This window comes from Brassica napus, chromosome C7, assembly GCF_020379485.1.
Source record: "Brassica napus cultivar Da-Ae chromosome C7, Da-Ae, whole genome shotgun sequence".
Taxonomy (NCBI): Eukaryota; Viridiplantae; Streptophyta; class Magnoliopsida; order Brassicales; family Brassicaceae; genus Brassica; species Brassica napus.
The window spans coordinates 50,428,208-50,446,708 of NC_063450.1; the positions used below are offsets into that span (position 1 = coordinate 50,428,208).

The 18,501-nt window shown below is 39.1% G+C and overlaps 4 protein-coding genes across 5 annotated transcripts; 2 read left to right on the forward strand and 2 right to left on the reverse strand.

The window, feature by feature from the left end:
• The first annotated feature begins 321 nt into the window (after nucleotides 1-321).
• On the forward strand, nucleotides 322-8,176 carry LOC106407320 (COP9 signalosome complex subunit 6b). 2 transcript variants are annotated; one of them, XM_013848159.3, is made up of 9 exons: nucleotides 322-738; nucleotides 811-899; nucleotides 985-1,078; nucleotides 1,347-1,408; nucleotides 1,504-1,582; nucleotides 1,658-1,750; nucleotides 1,992-2,092; nucleotides 2,228-2,283; nucleotides 2,404-3,166. In XM_013848159.3, exons 1-9 carry the CDS (start codon nucleotides 441-443, stop codon nucleotides 2,666-2,668), a joined length of 1,137 nt encoding a protein of 378 aa, XP_013703613.1. In that variant the 5' UTR covers nucleotides 322-440; the 3' UTR covers nucleotides 2,669-3,166. The 2 variants fall into 2 exon arrangements, with proteins under 2 accessions (XP_013703613.1, XP_013703614.1); XM_013848160.3 differs by lacking the exon at nucleotides 2,404-3,166 and adding an exon at nucleotides 7,929-8,176 and having other exon boundaries at nucleotides 373-738.
• On the reverse strand, nucleotides 8,085-11,787 carry LOC106410148 (probable WRKY transcription factor 34). Its single transcript, XM_013850636.3, has 5 exons — nucleotides 10,349-11,787; nucleotides 9,786-10,147; nucleotides 9,072-9,709; nucleotides 8,840-8,983; nucleotides 8,085-8,756 (listed from the first exon to the last, which is right to left on the reverse strand). The coding sequence occupies exons 2-5, from the start codon at nucleotides 10,107-10,109 to the stop codon at nucleotides 8,231-8,233; spliced, it is 1,632 nt and encodes a 543-aa protein (XP_013706090.1). The 5' UTR covers nucleotides 10,110-10,147; nucleotides 10,349-11,787; the 3' UTR covers nucleotides 8,085-8,230.
• A 300-nt stretch (nucleotides 11,788-12,087) lies between these two features.
• On the forward strand, nucleotides 12,088-15,053 carry BNAC07G40320D (uncharacterized protein At4g26450). The gene is made up of 4 exons (XM_013851323.3): nucleotides 12,088-14,328; nucleotides 14,405-14,567; nucleotides 14,638-14,716; nucleotides 14,814-15,053. The coding sequence occupies exons 1-4, from the start codon at nucleotides 12,518-12,520 to the stop codon at nucleotides 14,867-14,869; spliced, it is 2,109 nt and encodes a 702-aa protein (XP_013706777.1). The 5' UTR covers nucleotides 12,088-12,517; the 3' UTR covers nucleotides 14,870-15,053.
• Nucleotides 15,054-16,077: 1,024 nt separating this feature from the next.
• Nucleotides 16,078-18,149, reverse strand: LOC106408482 (GPI-anchored protein LORELEI). Its single transcript, XM_048763141.1, has 3 exons — nucleotides 17,221-18,149; nucleotides 17,080-17,139; nucleotides 16,078-16,689 (listed from the first exon to the last, which is right to left on the reverse strand). The coding sequence occupies exons 1-3, from the start codon at nucleotides 17,369-17,371 to the stop codon at nucleotides 16,337-16,339; spliced, it is 564 nt and encodes a 187-aa protein (XP_048619098.1). The 5' UTR covers nucleotides 17,372-18,149; the 3' UTR covers nucleotides 16,078-16,336.
• Between the last annotated feature and the right edge of the window lie 352 nt (nucleotides 18,150-18,501).

An 18,501-nucleotide genomic window follows, 5' to 3' on the forward strand; every position in this document is an offset into this window, starting at 1 on the left:
CACATAAATTAGTGACCTAAAACAGTTCAAAAAAAAAATTAGTGACCTAAATGGTTTGTGTGCAGTATCATCTCATCATCAGTATCTAAAACAAACCTTCTAAAATATCCAATATACTATTAAATTAAATCAAATTAAAGTTTATGATATTTGATAATGTTTTATATAATTGTAAAACTGAGTCAAAGCAGAAAATATCTAACCACATTAATGAAAATTCCAAATAACTTTAAAACTAAATAAAATTAATCTTAAACTAGGTTAGAATTATAAAATTTGGATTAAACAAAAAATGTTCCCAAAATCTTTTATAAAAAATGCGATGGGCTTGAAAACCCAACCCAAGCCCATATAAGACCCGAATCGAGGACACTTATTTAAGAGACCTCTGATTTTACGAAGCACCGGGAAAAAGAAAAATCTCGAGAGACGAAAAACCAATGGCGCCTTCTTCCTCAAGCGGCCTCACCTTCAAGCTCCACCCCTTAGTGATGCTTAACATCTCCGATCACTTCACTAGGGTCAAGACTCAGCTCAACCCTCCATCCTCCTCCTGCGCCCCCGGTAATATCCCCGCCGCTGTCGGCGCGACGTTTCCGCAGAACTTTAGGGTTTACGGCTGCGTGATCGGTGCACAGAGAGGCCGAACGGTTGAGATCTTCAATAGCTTCGAGCTCGTGTTCGATCCCACCACCGATTCACTCGATGGAGCCTTCCTCGAGAAGAAGCAAGAGCTCTGTAAGTTTTTAAAACTCGCTATTTAATTTCGTTTATCGATTTGGTTTGCTGATTGTTCTTGTGGGTGTTTAGATCAGAAGGTGTTCCCTGGATTCTACGTATTGGGATGGTACTCTACGGGAAGCGAGGCTAATGAATCTGATATGCATATCCACAAAGCTGTGAGTGTGTTCAAGTCCATTGTTGATTTGTGTGATTGATTAGCTTTTAGGTCTCAGTGTACTGATTGTGTGAGTCTTTGTGTAGCTGATGGACATTAATGAATCTCCGGTTTATGTTCTTCTGAATCCGGCTATCAATCACGCACAAAAGGATCTCCCTGTGACTATCTATGAAAGTGGTAAGCTTTACTCTCTACAAAGATTTTCTTATATTTTTCTTATGTTCATTGATGAAATGGGTAAGCTTTAATATCTATCAGAGTGGTGGTAAGCTTTTACTGTCTACAAAGATTATAATCTCCCTGTAACGATCTATGAAAGTGGTTACATATTCTATATTGTAGATATGAATAACTAGTTTCTGCTCTTGAATGTTTTAAAAGATTCTAATTTTTTTTTTTAATCCTATGATCATGTGATGTGATTTTTGTCTTTAAAACCTTCAAGAGTTCCATGTCATTGATGGGATTCCGCAGTCTATTTTCGTGGATGCAAGCTACACTATTGAGGTATGTTCTTAAGCCTCGTGATATGTAATTATATCTAATGTTACATGAGAGTGGAGCTTTAATAACATGGCTATGGTTGTAACATTTGCTTGCAGACCGTGGAAGCTGAAAGAATATCGGTGGATCATGTTGCACATCTTAAGCCATCCGATGGAGGCTCAGCAGCGACCCAGTGTAAGCCTTTCATATTGATCATAATATTCTTACACATTCCTGTTGAATTAATGCTGATTCCTCGATGTTGTGCAGTGGCTGCTCATCTTACTGGCATACACAGTGCAATCAAGATGCTCAATAGCAGAATCAGAGTGCTCTTTCAGTATCTTGTAGCTATGCAGAAAGGTATAATATATTCTTGCATGCTCAAGTCCCCACTTTCTGTCCCTCTTCAATTTTTTTATAGAGTTTGTGTAACCAGTCGTGGATTGTAGCTGGCATATTAGTAATTGTTGTGTTTTCCCAACGCTGAGAAAGGAATTGAAAAGGGGGCTAGACGATGATATTGACAAAAAGTAATGTAGTTATGTTCTTTTGGTTTCAAGGGTCCATGTGATTCTAACTGCTTGTGTGATTCTGCATCTAGGTGATATTCCCTGCGACGACTCACTTCTGAGGCAAGCAGCTAGTCTGCTCAGAAGTTTGCCTGCTGCACACTCAGAAAAGTTTAATGATAATTTCCTGATGGTAAGTAATGCCTTACCATTCTCAAGCTATGTCCCTTAAAAGACTGGCATTTGATTCTGTTAAGCTCTTCCTGTCGCTTGTTCTGATTATTCTTTATATATATATATATATCTATGACGTTCTTTTAATTTGCAGGAGTACAACGACAAATTGCTGATGTCTTACCTAGCAATAATCACAAACTGTACCAGGTATATGTTCTCTACATGTAGGCTATTCCAGAAATGTTTGTCAATTTTTTTTTTTTTTTTTTTTTTTTTTTTTTTGAAAGAATTTTAAATTTTATTCACTTCAAAAAAACTTTTTTACAGAGGGGACTGCTTCCTATTACAAAAAAGAACTCATATCTATTGCTTAACTTCTATACTCCTTTCTTCACCTTCTTTTAAACCATTCCTCCATTGCTTTCTCATATTTACCTCCATTCTTCCTTCTCAAAGAAGTAATTCTGTTTCTGACCTGCTTGTCCAACTTTATCATAAGACTAGAAGTTGGCAGAGCTTTATCCTCCACACGCCTAGTGTTCCTCTCCATCCAAATCGCATGAAGAACAGATTGGAAACAATACCTCCATAAGAACGTCACTACCCTTTCATGTAAACCATTGATCAGTATCTGCATAACCTGCAACCATTGACACACTCCACTGCCTGTTAAACCTCTAGTTAACCCCAACCAGACTTCCTTTGAATATTCACACTCGAAAAAAAGATGATCTCTAGTCTCCAAATGTGTTTTACATAACCAGCAAACAGACACTGCTTGAGGATTCCACTTAAGTATCCTATCACCAGTAGCCAGCCTGTTATGAATGACAATCCATGCCATAAAGGAGAATTTTGGTGTGGCTTCAGGAAACCAAATACCTTTAGACCAGGGAACCTTCTGCTTCTTCTCTCGTAACAAGTTCCAAGTTTGGGAAGTAGAAAACTCCGATGCGTAGTCACCACTCTCTCTTTTCCACAAACAAACATCATCCAGCTGATTAAGACTTCTCTCCTGCAGAGCCATAATCTCTTGTTCTATCTGCTGTAAAATAGGAACTCTACGCCTTCTTCTCCTATAAGTTTGAATGACTCTCTCCACCGTTGCATTTATTGGAATACCTAATTCTACACAGCCTCTTCCTCCAGTGAAATCAATAAGAACCCCCAAAGGTGACCATCTATCGAACCAGAAAGAAGTAGTAGAGCCACTGTTTATCTCCACCTTAAAATACTGCACTGCAACAGCTCTCATCTTCAGGAGTTTCCTCCACATCCAAGAGCCTAGAGTGCTCCTTTCATTTACACTCCAAAACGATCCCTTCCTTATGAGATACTTCCAAATCCATTTAACCCATAGCGAAGACCTTGCAGATAACACTCTCCATATTAACTTCAGACAAGCCACTCTGTTTGCTTCCAACAAATTCCTCAAACCCAACCCACCTTCATCTCTTGGTTTACAAACATCAGCCCATGCAATTTTTGCTTTCCGTGTGGATAGCGTTGGCCCAGACCAGAGAAAAGCAGAGCAGATGCTGTGGATTTCCTTTATACACTGACTCGGGAGGCGAAAAGCCGACATCCAAAAGTTGGTGATGCTATATATCACTGAACCAATCAATTGAAGTCTTCCTGCAAATGACAAGTGCTTTGCAGTCCAAGAAGAAACACGAGTTCTTATTCTTGATATCAGAGGAGAATAATCTTGTACACTCATCTTCTTTGTTAGTAAGGGAAGACCAAGATATCTTACTGGCAGTGAACCAGCTTTAAATGGGAATTGCTCCAGTATAGAAGCGCTATCTTCACTCTTAACTCCCGCCAAGAACAGGGTAGATTTCTCAAGACTAATATTCAAGCCTGATATCTTAGCAAAATCCTGAAACACCTCTAGAATCCCTTCAATTGAACTCTTTTTCCCATCTGAGAAGACTAAGACATCGTCAGCGAAGCATATATGAGTCAAATTCAAATCTCTGCAATACGGGTGGTAGCCAATCCTTCTCTCCACTGCAGCTTTATCAAGGAGCTTTGTTAACACTTGCATACAGATCACAAATAAGTATGGCGAGAGTGCGCATCCTTGACGTAGCCCTCTTCTACTATTGAAATATCCTGCCAGCTCCCCGTTAATTTGAATAGAGAAAGACGCCAACTCTATACATTTCTTAATCCAGAGAATGAACTTTGCTGGAAAATTTAAAGCTTCCAAAACAGATAGCAGAAACGACCACTGAACCGAGTCGAAAGCCTTTGATATATCAATCTTCACTGCACATCTCTCTGTGACTGAGTCCTTATGATAACTCTTTACCAACTCCGAAGCTAGAAGAACATTCTCCATGATCAGACGATCCTTAACAAATGCTGATTGGTTTAGCGATATAAACAATGGCAGAAGTCTTTTCATGCGATTGGCAAGAATTTTTGAGATTACCTTGTACAATACGTTGCAGCATGAGATAGGTCTATAGTCTTTCATGTAGGTGGCATCATTCTTCTTTGGTATAAGGGCCAGAATGGTGGAGTTGATGCCCTTTGGCAGAAAACCTTTCTCAAAAAATGATTGAACCGCAACCACAAAATCCCTGCCTGTAATAGACCATGAAGCTTTGAAGAACTCACTCGTGTAGCCATCAGGGCCTGGAGACTTGTCCGCTGCCATAGAGAATAGAACTTTCTTAACCTCCTCCGCATTAACTACCCCAATCAACATTCTTCCATCTTCCTCAGAACATTCATAGTTTAGAAGCAGCTTCAATTCATCCCTTGGCACTTCTCTGTAGTCTGAAGGAATATGTGTGAGGAAGTTTCGAAAATGATCCACTGCCTCCTTCTTTATATCTTCTTGACTCTCTGCTACTGAACCATCAAGCCTCCTGATTTCTCTTATGGCATTTCTAACTTCTCTCACTTTAGCTGCTTGATGAAAATTCTTATTGTTTCCATCTCCCACACTTAGCCAATGGACTTTTGCTTTTTGACTGATAACCCTCTCTTCCACCATTGACAAAAGAGACCACCTTCCATAAGCAGTTGATTCTGCCATCACATTATTCTGATTAGGATCCTCCAATGTCTTGATTTGGGCTTCGCAGAGAACCTTATATGCTTCCCCTGTTCTTTTAAAAATATCTCCAAATTTTTCTTTTCCTAGATTCCTCAGTAGTGGCTTCAAAGCTTTTAGCTTCTTTGACAACCGAAACAAAGCAGAAGTTGAGACAAACAGATTCTCAGTTCCAGACCAGAAGCTCTCTACCACCCTGAGAAATTCCGGAGTGTCAACAAGCGCATTTACGAATTTAAAGGGCTTTCTTGGCTTCAACAGATCCATTTTTATGATAACCCTGCATCTCTGATGATCCGAACAGCCACCAGCTTCAAATACACAATATGATTGAGGATAGCTCTGAAGCCATACCTCATTTACCAAAGTCCGGTCCAACTTCTTACAGATAATACCATTTTCTCTCTTATTTGACCAGGTAAACCTTGGACCTTGATACGACATGTCCAGCAAACGACAATACTCAACAACTTCTTGAAATTCTCTCATACCCACAGAATCATGAGAAGAGCTTTCTACTGAATGCTCAATTCCTGATAGTATCTCATTAAAATCTCCCTGAATGATCCACGCCCTTTTGCTGATAATTGGAGAATCTTGATGAGATTTGAGATCTCTCCAAAGCTCCCTTCTCTCTTCCTCCAAATTCAAACCATAAACAAAAGAACAGTAAAATTCTTCCTCCAAACCCTCCATTAGTATAGATACTGTGAGAAGCTGCTCACTCTGAAAACAAGGCGTAACCCTTACCCCCTGCTTCCACACAATCCACATTCTTCCCAACCTATTGTGCTCATAGTTCTCCATATAGGACCACCCTGGAAACACTTTATTTACAATCCTCCTGATTTTATTCTCCTTCACTCTAGTTTCTATTAAGCAACCAAATTGAAAACCTCTCTTCTTCACCCATTCTTTTACCATCTCCTGTTTAGATGCTTTATTAAAACCTCTTATATTCCAATAGAAACCTGACATATTAGCGTCGAGATTTCTTCTTTTTCAGATAGCTAGGATCGCCTTCCTGAGCTTTCTGACCTCCTTTGTCTCCCAAATATCTGTGATTCAACTTTGAGTCTCTAGGCAAGACTTGCCTTGACACTCGTACTTCCTCCTTTTCCTTCAATTTCGAATTAGACGGCACTGCAATCTGTTCTACATTCTCCTCATCATCTTGCATTCCTTCTTCTGGTGATAAAACCGAGAATCTGGATTCTGTAATAAGAGAGACTTGATCATATTCCAATCCCCTTTGACTCATATTAGGGGAACGGCTAGCTTTCCCTGGAGTGATTTCTGACCACTCTAGTTCCTTCTCTTTCTCCGTATTTTCCTCAACTTCTTCAAACTTCTTCTCTTCCTCCTTATTTTTCATGTGAACCACTCTGTCTTCCTCCTTTCCTTCCTTCTCCACTTTTTCCTCACTCTGAACTTCTCTTATTTCTCCCTCTTCAATTTGGTCTTTCTCCTCGGACTGCTCTTCATTCCCTTGTGGACATCTCTTTACTGTATGTCCCCACTTCTCACATTTTGGGCATTTTGTTGGTAACCACGGGTAGATGTATTCCACCATGACTTCCTCTCCCTCTATATTAAACTTCATCTTCTTTGGCAGATCTTTTGAAAGGTCCACCTTTACAAATATCTTTGCCACTTCAATGTTGAGACATTGAGTTGTCTCCGGATGCAATCTCACTGGACTCCCCAATGGACTTGTCACAAAGCTCAGACCCTGCCACGAGAACAGCTTTACTGGAACATTTTTAATGTGCACCCACATAGGAATTGATTGTGTGGGTGGCTTCTCCTTCTCAATCACTGGTGACCATTTCGTTAACACCACTGGGACACCAGCAATGTTCCACATTCCTCTGCGCAGCACCCTGTTCTTATCAGCATTATTTAGTATCCTAAACTTCATCATTGTTTCATTCACTTCGAAAACCTCCACCCTCTGAGATTTGTCATTGAGCGTCCATATCTTGTTTACAATGGCATGAACCTTTGCTATATGCGGCGCTACATCAAGAAATTTCCCAATCAAGAAATCATCCCATAGCGGTGCTACACCCTTTGTAATCTCCTCTGGTACCATTACTGATCCAATACCATCCTGCATCTGTATTTCTACATCATATTTCTTCAGAACCTTTTGCCCTTGAACCACTCCAACCCACGAGTTCTTCGATCCCTCTTTTGATACCTCCAGATTTGAAACCACCTGCGTTTTCTCCTTAACCCCATTCTCAATCACCTTCTCCGGAGAGATCCCCGGATTTGCTACCCCCAGATTCGAGATCGTCGGTGATTTCTCCGTAGATCCATCGTCCACCGAAACTCCTTCTACACAAACCTTCATCGATCCATCCAAAACTCGCGTCTCCCCCAAAGATGTGCTTCCTCTCGTCGGAGAGATCAGAACATCCGGCGGATCCGCCGTACTCATGCCTTCGTCGTGCGTGAAACCCCCAGATACGGTATCACTCATTTTCTCCTTTTTGCAAAATAAAAAAATAAAAAATTTGTGAAATCACCAGTACTTGCTTTAGGCTGAGAATGAGATAGTTTTATTTATTTAGGTTAAGAACTAAATCTAGGACCTTGCTCAACCATCCTTATTATAATGAAGATAGGGAGCATGTAGGAGCTAAGGGAATATAAAATTTCTTTTTATCTAATCATATGCTATACTATACCTTGACCAAATGGCAGCTATAACAAAAGAAATGTCATAAATGAATCCTTCTTGTATTTGATCACTCACTTTTGTTTCAAACTGCAGCAACATGAACGAGGTGGTTGACAAAGTCAAGACTGCATACGCGAAGAAGAGTCGAACAGGCGGTAGTAGGATTCCATTCATGTAAAGATTAGTTTCAGCGTAGAACCCTTTTTGTTGTTCCTAAGAAATTTTAGATTTCAATGCATTTCACTTTTCTGAATCAAACAGCTAGTGACCTTTTTGCTAAAAGCTTTGTTTGGACAAAAGTTAACGTTGGATTACTAATTTTTTTGGTTCCTAAAACTCTACATTAAGAGCCATTTATTCAAAAGACTAACAATCGGTGAATAATGAGATTCGTTTCATATTTGTGGTAATCTACTCATTATATCTATCAATGAGCTCCTTGACAATCCTAGTTCCTGTTGTGACATTTGTTCCACCTTCGGCTCTGCTGCTAACTGCAACATCAGCCCATCCGGATCACCAGTGGCAAGCGCTTCCAGGCCGAGAAACCTCTCTTGCCCAATAGGTAAACCAGACACTGAAATATCTGTAAGCTCGGCTTCGCCTACATAGTAAACCGAGAAACCTGAAGGAGACCTCAGGTATGGCTGGAAGTCATGTAGTGATGAGTTGGCTGTGACCATTCCCTCAGAACTACTGCGTGGCACTGGATAGTGCACATGTTGGTTGTGGGTCTGAGTCGCTAAACCGCCTTGGACGGTCCCTGAGCTGCCCGAACCGACGTGGCTGCTGTTACGTGCTGCTGGTACTGCGTGATTGTGTTTGCCTATGTAAGTGGTTAGTACGGACGTGAGGTCATCAGAAGCTCTCTCCACATGCTTAGTTACGTTACATCCACTAGCTGTGCATTTATAGTAGCTCCTGAATAATCACATAGGAAACATATTGTGATAACATTCTTAGGCAAAAAGCTGCAACAGAAGAGAGCAGATGGATACAGGAACCTCGGATTCGGGTTTCCTTTGACGACCTTTTGCCCATACTTGCGCCAGCGATAGCCATCTTCGAGGATGTCAATGTCACTTGTGGTCTTCACCACGACTTTTGGCTCACGGGTTCCTCGGCTTGATCCACTCGTTTCCAGTTTCCTGATACATTAATAGCATCGCAAGTCATCAGAACGTCTCGTCTTGATGAGTATTTAAATGGTTACTAGAGAAACTTTTAATTTCTGACCTCCTCTTTGGCTCGGATTCATCTACTTGTCCGTCGTAACCCAGAGAGACACTCATGAAGGACGTGCGATCTTCTTCATCTTTAGAGAAGGCATCGGTTGCTACACCACCATACCCGAACTGAGTCCCGCTTTGAACCTGCATTGATCCAGAATGGCTTCCGTATCCGACCTCTTCATAAACAGGCGATGTCCATTGTAAGTTCTCATTGGTTCCAGTTCCATCTATTTGCATGTCATCGCCTGTACCGGATAGTCCAGTGACTGAACGGCGGTTAGTTGGAGGTTTAAGGTGATTATGAGCTTTCACGTATATGATCTCAGTAATATGACCTTCCCGGGACCGTTCAACCTTCTTCTTGACCTCACAGTTCGGGTGCGTGCACTTGTAATAGCTACGTGGATACTCGCTTCCTTTAACTAGCTTCTGTCCGTATTTTCTCCAGTTGTATCCATCATCTCCAGGCGCACCACTAGGCATCAAGTCTCCTAAACCGCTTCCATATGCTTGTGAATCATCGTGTTCTGAACCGATGTTTGTAGTAGGATCGAGGCTCAAGGTTAAGGAAATGTCTTCAATGAACTCATATTTAGCTTTATCTGAAGGTAGTGATGAGAGCTTTCCTGTTGTTGGAGATGTCTGCGCTTACAAATGATAAGAGATTTCAGACGTGGATATAAGAAACCAACATAGAAGACGATAATGAAAATGTTACCAAAGGGTTTGAGAGGAAAACAGGAGACTCTAGTAGAGTTGCTGGGCTAACACCAGGAGAAGAGATGGCTAAACATGTAGATGGAAAAATACTCTCAGTCTTTAACCTTGGTACTTTAAACCCGGTTCTCGCAGCAATCCTTTCACTAAGACCATTGCTTGAGTAGCACGGTTTCTCTTGAAAGCTTGCATGCAGAAAGCCCTTATTCTTAATGTCTTCTAAAGAGACCTCTCTTTCAAGTTCCGCTTTGGATCTCTTCTTGTGGTTAGGACTAGGGTCTAACCACTCTCCCATCACGGCAAAGTTATTGTCAAAACCAGGCATTGTTACAATTAAGATTCAGCTTCAACTTTGTGCTTAATCTGAAATGTGATAATGGAGAAAATGAAGTTACTCGAAATCAGCAAAAAGAACATAAAATAGAGAAAGAACAGTAACTCCTTTTTTTAGAGAAGTAACTCATTGTAATAACTAATAAGCTTCAAGTTAAATCTGATATTGTGATAAACACAACATGGGAACTCTAGAGAAAATAAACAATCGTAACGGTGACCATTAAGCACCTTGTTAATAAACGGATCAAATGTTTTTTTGCCGTTTAGTCTAATGTAAGAGATCGAGACAATGAGTGTTCTTCTTTGCCTCTTCTCATATCTGTCTCTCTCTTTTATCTTCTTATGGGTTATTCAAAGAAAATGAACAAGAGGCAAAGAAGAAACCTTCTGCAAAAATTCACTCTCTCTTTCTTGATTATGGTTTGGCCCTAAACACAATGAAGATGTATATAGGCAAAAAAAAAAAAAAAAAAAAAAACTTCAAGAGATAAACAGCTTAGTTAGATAATTTTTCTCCTTAACTTTCTCACAATCCAAACAAAAATGGTTCAAACTTTTTCTACTATCTATTCCATTAAAATTCACCAACTAATTTAGCTATTTTTAGAAATATACACCATTTATTGTTTAAACAAAACAAAATACACAAAACATTTAGTTCACTTAATTGCCAAAATCTTCATAGTTCTTGTATGTTACACCACTTGCTTAACATACGTTAACATAATTCAGAAACATGGGTAACTCTAGTGACAAAAGAAACAAAATACAATGTTGACAAGTAATTTTTTTGCTAAGGTATATAGTTGACGACGTATATTAATGTTAGTCGAAGGTGTAAAAAATCAGCATTGAGTTTCAGTTTGTAAGATTATTTTAGTACTTTGTTTACATGTATAAATCTATAAAAACATGCGTATTTTAAAATATATCTAAATAATTAGCGTTATTTAAAATATATATCTAAATGTGTAGTGTTATTTAAAAATGTTATCTAAATATTTAGTATTTTTCATAGAATATATCGGTATTATATAACTCAAATTTGAACAAAAGAGAGGATTGTGCTTGTACTTTCACATGCTGATTCGTATCTAAATGTATTCGGTAAATCAATTATAAACTATATAGAATATCTATCATAAACAACAATACCAAATGCGGTACTAGGTGTTGGGCCTTGTTCCCAGTCCAGGTAAAGCTTTCTCGGATGAAGTGGACCGCTGTCTAACCGGGCCCAGGGGAATGATCCACGTAAATGGGGAACCCCTCGATTATCAAAAAAAACAATAACAATATATACCATAAACCCTTTATACATGTGATCTAAAACAAATATATTTTGCCAAATACCTATAAAAACTTTACAGTATATACTTGTCAACCACAAGGTTTTCATCTGATTTTCTTATCTGTGAATAAACCGAAAATATTGGTAAAAAGAAACCGAAAATATTGGTAAAAAAAATCGAAAATATACACATGCATAATCTTATGATATATTTGTAATATATTTAAATAAATATGTATTTAGTACGTGTTAGAATTCTTACAAAGTGGACACATGTCATGATAAAAACTGATTAAAAACATGCCATAAAATTATAGACAGGTATACATTTGTGATAAGGTAAAATAACCAATGATTTGACTACGAAATTTTTCTATTCAGCATTGCTCAAAATCATTTATGTAATCATGTAATAAATTGAATATATAATGAAAACAAAAAAAACTCCATATCCAAAAGTCTAGTCTTCAACGCCATAAATAAATCTGATTGGGGTCCAATAAAAAGTAGACACATATCTGGGTAGTGAGTGAGTGGGTCGTTGATTAGACGGAGAATGGAGATAGTGTGCCAGCAGAGACTGGAACAAACGCACGACGAAGGGCGCGTGAGAAGGAGACGAGTTTAGTGCCAGTCTTACCATAAAAAGCTGACGTGGCAGCTTCATGTTTGCGTTCCCGTCTTCTGCTAATAATATTCGTAAGAGACGGCGAGACGCAAACAAAGATCGGAATCAGCCTTCGAGATAATCTCGTCGTCATCGGAAAATTTCTAGGGTTCTTATTGATCAAGACGAACTCAAGTGAAATGACACGATGATGATTTCCTTTGCTTCAACGGAATCGAACAAGAGGATCCATTGATAGAGAGAGAGAGGTTAGATCTTTGCCGAATCTGGAACTCGAGATCCATCGTTTTGCTTGATTTTCTCTTAATTGCTTGCTCTGTGACTGAAGAAGGATTGTTCGTAAGAGTTAAAAAAAGATTAAGCTTGATACTTGTGTGGAGATGAGAAGCCTTCATCAAAGTTACTAGCTGGGTTTGAGAAAATTGGTTGTGATTGGTTTCTTGAATCAGAGCTGTTTTTTGTTTGTTTGTTTGTAAAGATGCATGGTAGACAACGCAACGTTGGGAATGGGTACAGATCTGGTTTTGGGATGTCTGGTTCTAGAGTTTCCCCTGACCGTCCTATGAGAGGACATGGCTTCTTTGGTCCTGACCACCACCACCACCAGCACCGTGGGTTTAACCGTGGATATGGAAGAGGTAGGGGACGTTCTAAGTCGTTCCAGAATCAGCTTCAGCTTCCTCCTCCTCCTCTGCCTCCTCCGGTGGTGCAACGGAGAAGCGGTGGTGGGAGTGGGGACGTTTTCATGGACGCAGGTCGTCTAGCAGCGGAGTATTTGGTTTCTCAGGGTGTTCTGCCACAAACTGTGTTTTCCAGTAAATGGCAGGGTGGGGAGTTTCAGGGTTCTAGGTTGCAAGAAGCAGCTCGAGTTGATGCTTTGGCTCCTTCCGCTGATAAAAGGAGGTATGTCGATGGCTTTAGGAACAATTTGGGAGGAAGGAGGTCTAACCGTTATGACTCGGATTTTGGGAGGAGTGGAACTTGGTCAGAGAGGAGTAAAGGTTATGAGGCAGAGACTGGTGATGACTCTGTGTCTGGGCATCGAGAAGAGCAGCCGCTTGCTGAAGATATTGCCAGCTCGGTTCAGAGGTCAGCCTCTGGTGAATTTATGAGAAAGCGTGAAGGAGCGGGTGATTCCGAGTCTGTGTTGGACAAGGATGAGGCACAGTCTAAGACAGGTTCCTCCAGTGCTGGGAAAGAAATTGTTCAGGATTGTGAGATCTCAAAAGTGTCCGAAGGTTCTTGTAGCTTGAGTGCTGGATCAGGGGAGATGATAGGTAGGGCTGGTGGTAATGGTGGAGAGAATGAGAGTCAGACTGCTATCGAAGATGCATCTATCCGTCAACATGATGAAGATGCACCTATCCATCGACAATGTGCTGCTGATGAATCGTTCAGGGAGAGTGGCATTGATTTGGCAACGCTGTGTAAGTTTGAGAAGGTGCCTACGAGGACGCGCTCTTCTCTGACTGCTAAAAGCACCAAGCTGCATCTGAGTCAAAATATCAAGGAAACCTCTCGTAATCCTGGTCTTCTAGAGGAAGATCAAGCATGTGAGACTCGAGACAAGTCTTCTGGAAAAGCTGACAGTACTAGGGATGAAAATTTCAACGACCAAGTTGAAGATTTGCCTCTTGTTCAGTTCGTTGAGGACAGTAAATGCCATAGGTCTAATTCTTTTCCCAATAGCATTCCCAGGGAAAATAACGAGAAAGATTCAGAATTAGAATTGGCTAATATCCATAGATCATATTCAATGGGGAAAGGAGGCGAGAAGCGAGCTAACGTTGGCAGTGACATGGAGGAGGGAGCAAAAAGACAGAGAAGTTGGGTGCCTTTGCCAGTTTCTGAAGCCAGTGATCGCTTCAACGCATTCAAAGCAAGCGAAATCCAAAGCGACGAGGAAGAAGATGACAAGCCAATCTCATTCTACATGAAACGGATCGACGGTGCTGCTGGAAAAACCGACAACCATGAAAGTCTGGCTAATACAGGCAATAATAGTATACACAGGGGAAACTCAGGTCCAGTGTATGCAGAAGAGCATCAGCTGTTTCCTGCTTCGTTTAAGATGTGTGACCTAAATTTAGGGGGAGCGGCGGATGCTAATGATGGCAAAAGGGAATCTGGTCAAGCTGTTGGTTTTGATCTATCAATCAGCAGTTCTAGCAAGTCTCTTGATTTCAGTACTAATACTCGGATGAGCAATGGTAAAGAGATAGAAGTGATTGATTTGGACAATGATGATTCGCCAGAAGTGGTCAAGTCCAGCAATAACCCCGGGAGAAAGTACTGCTATGTCCCTATCTACACCTATATAAACACATGTATTGGCTAATGAGTTGTTGACTGAAACATTTAACAGGCAAGAAGTTTCACCCTATATGGGCATTGATGATGTTCCAGACTACAATGAAGGGCTGATGATGGTAGAGTATCTTGATTCGTTTGGAAACATTCCTCCAATAAACCAGGGAGTCAGTACTACTGTGCCACAGAACAACGACGTTGCTCTTCAAGACCGAGAGGTGCGCACTCTACTTGTAAAGTATTTTAGTCGCATAGAAAGTGTTTTGGTGCTAACTGAAAACATTGCAGGGAGCTCTTGGAAATGACCAAGCAGCAAATAATACAGACGACGATTCAATATTCATGTCGCTGGGAGAAATACCATTGAGTAAGGGCTCATCATCAGTTTTAACATTACGATTGTTTCTCTCTCTTTTGTAGTAGCTTATTAAAGAGGTTGATTATTGATGTTGTGTGTGTTGCAGCATTCTTACAAACTTGGGACCAACCCCCGGCTAGAGGCTACGAGAAGCCTTTCTGATACGCCTTTTTTTTTTTTGTGTTACTAGTTTTATTATTATGATATACATGTCTATGTACTGAGTGTGTAGCCATTGCATTTGTCCTAATCCCTCTCAGATGTAAGATTAAAAACGACATTAGTGTGTGTTATGGTTGTGGCCTTGTAATTCTGTGTTTGTTATTGATGCATGTCCTTTCTTTTAGCCTTTTAGGTGTAGTTGAATCATCCACCCCCAACATTTCCTTACATGTAAGTAATAATACCGCAAGCCCCAGTGGCATGATATTTATACGCATGTATGTAAATGATATTTAACATGATAAGTTACGCATATGTGATCCAAACATATGAGTTTTCTTTTCATGGTTTTTTTCCGCTCGAGTATTATTTTGGGTTCATATTACCCTGACATAGATGCATCATTGTACTACAGAGACATTAAAATTGCTATAGTCAACGGTATGTATGAGAATGTCGAATGACGGTCGGCCACAAATGCGTGACCTTGTTGCTGAGAGGGCAAAAAATGATTTGATCACGTGGTCTGCGTGGCTCTGTGAATATGTTAAAAGAGTATCGGCGGTGATGGTTTAGAGATGCTTGGGACTGGTTTTGATGATTCTAGGTTTATGGCAGGGATTGGTTTTTGATTCGGAAAAGAAGGAGGATGATCGGAGTAGCAAGTCCTCCTCAGCAGCTGCAAGAGCCCCCAAGTTTATTAGGTATGACAAGCCATTTGTTATTAGTTCAGGTCAGAGAGAAAACAGTCGGGTAGAGAATAATACTAAGAAGCCTATAGGAGATAAGTGTCAAAGTCTGACGAGGAAAACTCTCATTCCAGCTTAGAATCTGATTCAAGAAAGCCGTGTGTAAGAAGGACTACAATGATGAAGGTGAAGGTGAAGAGTCGATAAACAATAACAATTATCTTCTAGAGGAACATGATCTGTTGACAGAGCTCATCAACAGTTTCCTCACCTTGCAAGACACTCTTGAAAAATGTAGCCATTCTGTATGCATTCTCGTAGTGGAATCAACCACCGGATATACTATCACATGAATGCTTATCAAACCTAATGTGACTCCCTATGCAATTCCGGGAGATCGGAAAGGAACCGATACCACATCATGAAGGAGCCAATGACATAAGCTCACCTCTCTCAGAGATTATAACCCTGGTGAGCAACGTTGAAAAGCTGGAGATCAAGCTTGAAGAAACAAGGTCTATGCTTGAAACCACTTGAACCATCAACAAGAGAGCATGTAAGATCACTTCATGTTTCCTTATACAGTTAGTGTTGCTTCTAACAGTAGGTTTGGTGTTCATGTCTCAATTGTTACCAGAGTTTTTCTGATATTGCTATACCCACATGACCCTTTTGGTTATTTTTAGCAAACTCTGTTCATTTCTTTTGGCTTTACACAGTTCTTGTTAACATTAATGGTTACAGAATCAAAAGATAAGTTTATTTTGTTGGAGCGCTATTACTTTTCATTGTTAAACCAAAACACTAGAAAAGCCAAAACAGCGGTTGCGGCAGAGACCACCAGCGTGGTGTGATGAGGAGCGGCTGAAACGCGAGGTGAAGAAGGGCAAACGAGTCCCACTTTCGTTTCTTTGCACTCGCTGGCGAAAAGGCCAAGTGGATAGTTACCGTGAACGGTGATGTAGCTGAACATTACCTTGGCACAGTCAGTATTCAAGTCGTTGATTTGATGCGCGTAAGGACATGCAAACTGTTTAAACGCCGCGCAACATTCTGTCGCTGGATACGTCGGACCTCTGCACTGTCTCGTCAGATCCGTGTAGTTCTTACTCTGAAAGTCCACTTCACATTCTGCTCCCAACACAAACCAAAAAAAGTACAATGTTCACTATGTTATGTCATAGTCCTCACCAAGCCAAGCTATACAAGACCAAACAAAAAGACTTCAATAAACATTACACAACATTTAAAGTGTTAAAAGTAATATTTCCTGAAAACAAGATTCAACTAAAAGCATATTTTTGCTTTTGGAATATATATCCTGTTGTAAATAATATATACTTAAATATTAAAATTTATTTTTAGAGATTCTCTAACCGGTAACTATGTTCTTATTTTATCAAAAAAATGTAGATGAGTCTTCACACACTGGCATATACTGTATATTATGAAAAGTAGCACTACATCATCAAATCTAACCAACATATTCAGAGGATCAAAATGTTTTTTTAATATACTTACGTTTCTTGGCACTAAGTAAGCTTCTTCCACTAACCGATGTTCGAGATTCAAACACAATATCTACAGAAAGCGAACACAACAGATTATCACTATTATCTCTAAAACAAATTTGAGAGAAAAGAGAGACCACATAAAACATACTTGATGTGGAATTTGAAGATGAGAGAGTCACCAATAATGCTATCAGAAGGAAAAATAGTTTTACCTCCATGAAACAAAAGGTTAAAACTAAAGAAGAAGACTTTAAGAAATGAGTTATGGTGAAACCAAACAACGGAAAGACAAAGAACATTTCAGATATTAATTTCTTCAAAATGTCAACGGTTTTAATTGCTTAGAAAACGTCAAGATTAATTAAATAATTAAATTTAAACAATCAAAACTATAAAAAGAAAAAAATGTACCTTACTAGACAAATATCTAATCATTTCAAAAGATCCCTTCAATTTTAAGATGATAACACTTTCAAACGAACTTTAAGTTAGCTTTTTATTTTATGATAAAGTTTTTCCTACTAGTGTAATATCCATTAGAGACTACTAAACTTTATAGATCTGCAAAATAAATCAATTTGAAATTGTAAATGTGTAATTGTGCACTGTCTTTTTTGTGTCAAATTTTATTAATTGTTCACAGTTAAAAGTATGAATAATACAATTAATGAAGGGATTCAGCAGAGTTTGTTTTGTTGTTATCTTTAAGTTAAAAAATGTTAGCTCTAGTATTTATGTATTGTGGTTTTTTGTTCACAATTTATGTATTGCGGTTGATTCTATTTTTAGATGTAAAATGTTGAGAATGTTCACAATTTAAATTTGGGTGTAGTGATACATATTAGAGTGTTATATGTATCATCAAAGAAATATTTAAATATTTAAATAGTGTAACATAAATCCATGTGATAATCCTTTGAACTGTGCTAAGTGTAAATAAGTTTAAAGAATTCAATTCAGAGTAACAATTTTTCCTAGCAAGACGATATAAAACAAACGAACAATCTACTTCATTCCTCAAAACATATAGAAAGGAGAAAAAAAAATGTTTTGTTTCTGTGTTTTTTTTTAAATCCTCGCATCCTCTTCTACATTCTCATTACGTCAGTTGATGTCTACATTTTTTGTAACATAAAATTTTAAAATTCCAAGTTTTATATATAATAATTAAATAAATTCAAGTTAGGAGAGAACTATAGAACAAACAACACCACGTATGATTAGCTTACTATTGATTTGGACATTACGCATTGACACATTTAGTGATTATATGTTACTATGTAAGTGAATTTTTCATGTATAAATACTTGTGTATCTTTTGTTTATAGCTTATTTTTACAAGGGACAGTTCTAAAGATCAAAAATGTGCTAATGAGAGCATTAATTTGTAGTTTGTAGATATGATTCAGAATTTTCATTATTCATTTAT

Bases quoted from the DNA above. Each gene is read 5' to 3' on its own strand.
- LOC106407320 (XM_013848159.3), top strand. From the start codon at position 441: ATGGCGCCTTCTTCCTCAAGCGGCCTCACCTTCAAGCTCCACCCCTTA. The intron at 900-984 runs GTGAGTGTGTTC...GTCTTTGTGTAG, and splicing joins ATATGCATATCCACAAAGCT to CTGATGGACATTAATGAATC. The intron at 1,583-1,657 runs GTAAGCCTTTCA...GATGTTGTGCAG, and splicing joins AGGCTCAGCAGCGACCCAGT to TGGCTGCTCATCTTACTGGC.
- LOC106410148 (XM_013850636.3), bottom strand. From the start codon at position 10,109: ATGCCTGGTTTTGACAATAACTTTGCCGTGATGGGAGAGTGGTTAGAC. The intron at 9,710-9,785 runs GTAACATTTTCA...TTGTAAGCGCAG, and splicing joins TTTTCCTCTCAAACCCTTTG to ACATCTCCAACAACAGGAAA. The intron at 8,984-9,071 runs GTCAGAAATTAA...TTAATGTATCAG, and splicing joins GAATCCGAGCCAAAGAGGAG to GAAACTGGAAACGAGTGGAT.
- BNAC07G40320D (XM_013851323.3), top strand. From the start codon at position 12,518: ATGCATGGTAGACAACGCAACGTTGGGAATGGGTACAGATCTGGTTTT. The intron at 14,329-14,404 runs GTACTGCTATGT...AACATTTAACAG, and splicing joins AGCAATAACCCCGGGAGAAA to GCAAGAAGTTTCACCCTATA. The intron at 14,568-14,637 runs GTGCGCACTCTA...AAAACATTGCAG, and splicing joins TTGCTCTTCAAGACCGAGAG to GGAGCTCTTGGAAATGACCA.
- LOC106408482 (XM_048763141.1), bottom strand. From the start codon at position 17,371: ATGTTCTTTGTCTTTCCGTTGTTTGGTTTCACCATAACTCATTTCTTA. The intron at 17,140-17,220 runs GTATGTTTTATG...CGCTTTCTGTAG, and splicing joins ATCTTCAAATTCCACATCAA to ATATTGTGTTTGAATCTCGA. The intron at 16,690-17,079 runs GTAAGTATATTA...TGTTGGGAGCAG, and splicing joins CTTACTTAGTGCCAAGAAAC to AATGTGAAGTGGACTTTCAG.